Below are 4,284 nucleotides of genomic sequence, written 5' to 3'. Positions count from 1 at the left end.
AACAACTCTTTGAAAGTTTGTTTCACTGGAAACGCTAAATCTACAAGGAGAGAATTATGTTGTTTTAGTTATTAATTAATAATGTTGTTATTTTTTCTTATTTTTAAAGGTTTATATTAAAATTTAGGACTTGATAATATGATTTTTTTTAAATATATATTAGAATATAGATTTTTTTTTTTAATTTAAAAATAATTTAATTTTGAAAGATCTCTACTTCCGAATTTTTCCCGTATTGTATTTTAGGTAATCGAATTTTTTCCGTATCGAATCGAATTCGAATTCGTATTCGAATTCGAATTTGGTAACTATGGGTTAAACCATCAAATTTGTTGGCTGTGACCACTTCGTTTAGACCTGATCCTCGGCTCTGCCGGGCCCTGCCTGGTCCAGGTGGTTTACAGGTCAAATGCTCATCTGCCCAATTCAACGACTTCGTGTCCCGCTTTCCATGAAGCTCGGCATTTCTACGCGTACCAACTCTCCGTGGATGCCTAATTAAGAGTCCTTACGCCTAATCTTTCCTTCAAATTTCACAATACCCCGCAACATTCCTCCCCTGACATACTACCAGGTTCCTGAATAGGTCCAGGGATCGAACCGCATCAAATTGCTGTTCATAGTGTTTTCACGCAGCAGGTCCAGGGATCGAGCCGCATCGAATTGGTGTTCATTGTGTTTTCACGCAGCAGGTCTAGAGATCGAACCGCATCAAACTGGTGTTCATCGCGATTTCACGCAGCAGGTCCAGAGAGAATTCCATGGCAACAACGGCATGCATATATTGCTCCCCTCCAATGAAATGTGGCCTCCACAGGCACAGAATTCCGAAACCGGAGAAGGTGTGCGAGCAGGGCCTGAAACGCCCTCAGCTGAGCGGTACCAGGTCACGGAGAATGATGACGATGAAGCCGGGATCGGAACAATCGCCACGCCGCAGATCCGCAAAATATTCTGTCCATGGAGAAGTTGCACGGAGGGCTGTGCTGTTATCGAGCCGTCCTTCGGGTCCTCAGAGAATCCCCAGAAGGGATTTCCAGAGAAAGCCGAGCAGGCTGAGCAGGGTTTCCATGGCCGCCGATTGCTGAATAAAATTAGAGAATTAGATTGAGATTGTAAATACTATATTGATTATCATAATTCGTGGATGATTTATTTGATGCATACCAGATTTTTAGTTCAGAGTCTTTGTTAAAAATTCTGTCAATATGTTAAAATTTCAATTTAATTATTATTACTTCATCATTTAAATTTAATTATATTCATTTATTAAAACATATTTTAATTTAATTATTATTGGTTCATCATTTTGTTTAATTTTTATTAATTTATTAAATAAATCGTAAAGATTTAATATTCTATAATAACATAAATCAAAATTCAACATTTACTTAATATTTATTCAAGTGTCACATGAATTGAGTTATAGATTTTGAGCATATGGTATTGATAAACCATAGTATTCACCCATAATATTATAACAAAACTTATTTACAAATTAAGAATCTTCATAGTAAAATATGGATAAATCCGTATGGTTAAGAATCTTGTTTCATGTCTTTTTAAATATCTATATATTTAAATTATGTATTAATTATTTTTATAATTAATAATAATAACTAGCTTAAATCTATCTTTAACTTAAGATCTATCCAACACCAAGAGGGATCAAATCTTTGTGCATACCTCTTTTAGAGTGATTAGAATATAATATTATAGGAAAAAACCATTAATAAAATCCATGAGTTATCTATTATAGCTATTTGCACTAATTTGTATTGGCCTCATCTACCAAGGCCAGGCGGAGGAATTCCTGGACTGCTAAAAGTGGTCTAAATCATGGCAAAAAAATTTCAAAAAATCTTGCAGTAGCAGTGCTTGAATCATGTTTTTGATGGTGGAAATAGATTCGGCACCATCAAAATCCTCTAGGGCACCAAAATCTTGAAGTTTGACAACTGTAACCTGGTTTTACCAAAATCCTTGATATTATCAAAATATCGCCTGTAACCTGGATTTACAAAAACCCCTGCTAGATATTATCAAAATATCGCCGAAATTTCCATGATTTTCAGGGCAAAAAAACAGTGTAGTTAGACTACTGCCTTTGGAATTCTTACATTTTTATAGTTACAGTGTAGTTAGACTACTGCCTTTGGAATTCTTACATTTTTATAGTTCTTACATTTTTGGAGAGGCCAATATCTCTGGGAGAGCCAAAATTCTTATTACTCAGTAAAAGCATTTCATTTTAGAATGTGAGGCCTTCAAAGACAATAGAGAAAGTTATGTAGATAAGCTGAAAGCTAGCTCTTGGAATAATCTATTTAGTGAGATAGTTCTTACATTTTTTGAAGAGGCCAATATCTCTTGGAGAGCCAAAATTCTTATTGCTCAGTTAAGAATTAATTCTCATCATCAACTCTGTTGTGAAACAAGGCGCTGGAAAAGGCCAAAAGAAGTGTGGGAGGAAAGCGTATGCATTTTTTGTTTTTTCCGAAAAGAAGAAGAAGAAGAAGAAGAAGAAAGAGTATACATTTCTTGTTCTTCCGGAAAAGTGGAAACAGAAAAGCATTTCATGTTAGAATGCCAGGCCTTCAAAGACAACAAGGAAAATTATAGAGATATGTTTGCAGCTAGCTCTTGGGATAATCTATTTAGCGAGGGGTTTGTGGAGAAGCTGGGAGCATTTATTGTGAGGCCAAGCAGATTAATAAGCAATCTGTCCCATATGCTATCTTTAACCTCGTTAAGATATTTTTCTTTCAATTTATTTATTTCTAATAGAAAAAAAAAATATATCTTATCGAAGAGGAAGACTCTATTAAATATTATAAAAAAACAACATAATTTTTTGTTTAGAAATACCTATTGTTTAACGTAATTATATTTAAAATATATGTATAAATTAAATATTGTATATAAAAAGTTATATTTAAAATAGTGAAATTTTTATTTATTTGTTTAGAAAGTTTGTTTGTTTTTTTTTTATAATTAAGATCATTTAAATTAGTTATTTTAAATAACATAAAATTATATATATATATAATATAATATAATATGAAAAAATTATATAGGAGTTATTTACTAATAAATTAAAGTTTATTTAAATGGTTTTAAAAATAAAGAGAATTTCTTAACAAATTTCTCAAAATTTTTCTCACCAAAATAAAACCAACAACTAAGAACCCATTCACGAAAGTTATAATCCAAAACATAGTCACTAACATTTAGAAAGATCGACACAAAAGAGTCTACCAAGGAGCCTTCAATATACTCCCTAACTTTAAAAGCATCCACCAAAAGATGTACCGCTTTCTTGAAACAAAAATTTGCTTTCCCATTAAATTCTCTATTCACTAGAGAAACAACCATTTCCTCATAAAATTCTTGAAGTTGTTGGATTTTCAATTGTCAAGTGTTAATTTTTCAATTGTCCTTTTTGGCCTGCTACAAAAGATTTGACTTTTTCAAAGAGAGGACCTTTGATTTCTCAATTGAAGAAGTACTCGATCTCTTTTCCACTATGATAGAAATCCCTTACCACAATGTGCTTTCTTTAAAGGCATGCTAGTGAAAGTGATCCATTTTCTATTTCAAGGGTGAGCATCATAGATGCAATTCTTCAAATACCCATTAGTGATCTAATGCAAGGTTCACAATATAATATTTTCATACTTCAATCTTTTAGTGTATGAGTAAAGATCACATATTTTTCGTATGTGGCTATGACTTACTTTGAGCCACAATCCATATTGTACTTGTTGCCATTTCTTTTGGCTTTAGAACTATTTCTTTTGGCATGATCGAAAACTATTCATCATTGTCCTTAAGGATATCTTGTAGTACCTTTTACTTTACAAACACACCTTTGATGTATATCAAGCCTCATATTTGTCATAAAAATGTAGATTATTCCTTCTCCTTAGTTGATGTAAGTTATATCTTCTAGAATATTTATATAAGGTTCATGAAAACACTTTTGAGATATTAGTCTAAACTGTGACATCAACCCAAACTCTTATTTTATGTATAATGTCTCACAAAAGATGACTTTTTCGCATGTCTTTAGACATAATTCTTTTCAAGCATCTTTTGGATGTTATCTCCAAGGTGATACTAGCTTGGCTTCTAATGGAATTGGATCCTGAAAATGTCTTTAGACTTTATAACAATTGTTTTTCTTCATAGATATTTCATTGTGGAGTGATTTGAAAACAAAGGTTTAAGATTTAGATGTTGGATTTTATATCTAAGCCTTAGAATGATTATGTTAGTACACCT

At 32.3% G+C, this 4,284-nt stretch overlaps 1 protein-coding gene across 1 annotated transcript; it reads left to right on the top strand.

The window, feature by feature from the left end:
* Positions 1 to 317: 317 nt before the first annotated feature.
* On the top strand, positions 318 to 1,171 carry LOC149177544 (uncharacterized). Its single transcript, XM_089423425.1, has one exon. It carries the CDS (start codon positions 762 to 764, stop codon positions 1,086 to 1,088), a length of 327 nt encoding a protein of 108 aa, XP_089279551.1. The 5' UTR covers positions 318 to 761; the 3' UTR covers positions 1,089 to 1,171.
* The last annotated feature ends 3,113 nt before the right edge of the window (positions 1,172 to 4,284 follow it).

This window comes from Pinus tabuliformis, chromosome 4_1, assembly GCF_031772625.1.
Source record: "Pinus tabuliformis cultivar Carrire ecotype Pingquan chromosome 4_1, CPIR1, whole genome shotgun sequence".
Lineage (NCBI taxonomy): Eukaryota > Viridiplantae > Streptophyta > Pinopsida > Pinales > Pinaceae > Pinus > Pinus tabuliformis.
The sequence above is the reverse complement of the archived record's forward strand: the minus strand, read 5'-3'. Positions and strand labels throughout refer to the sequence as shown.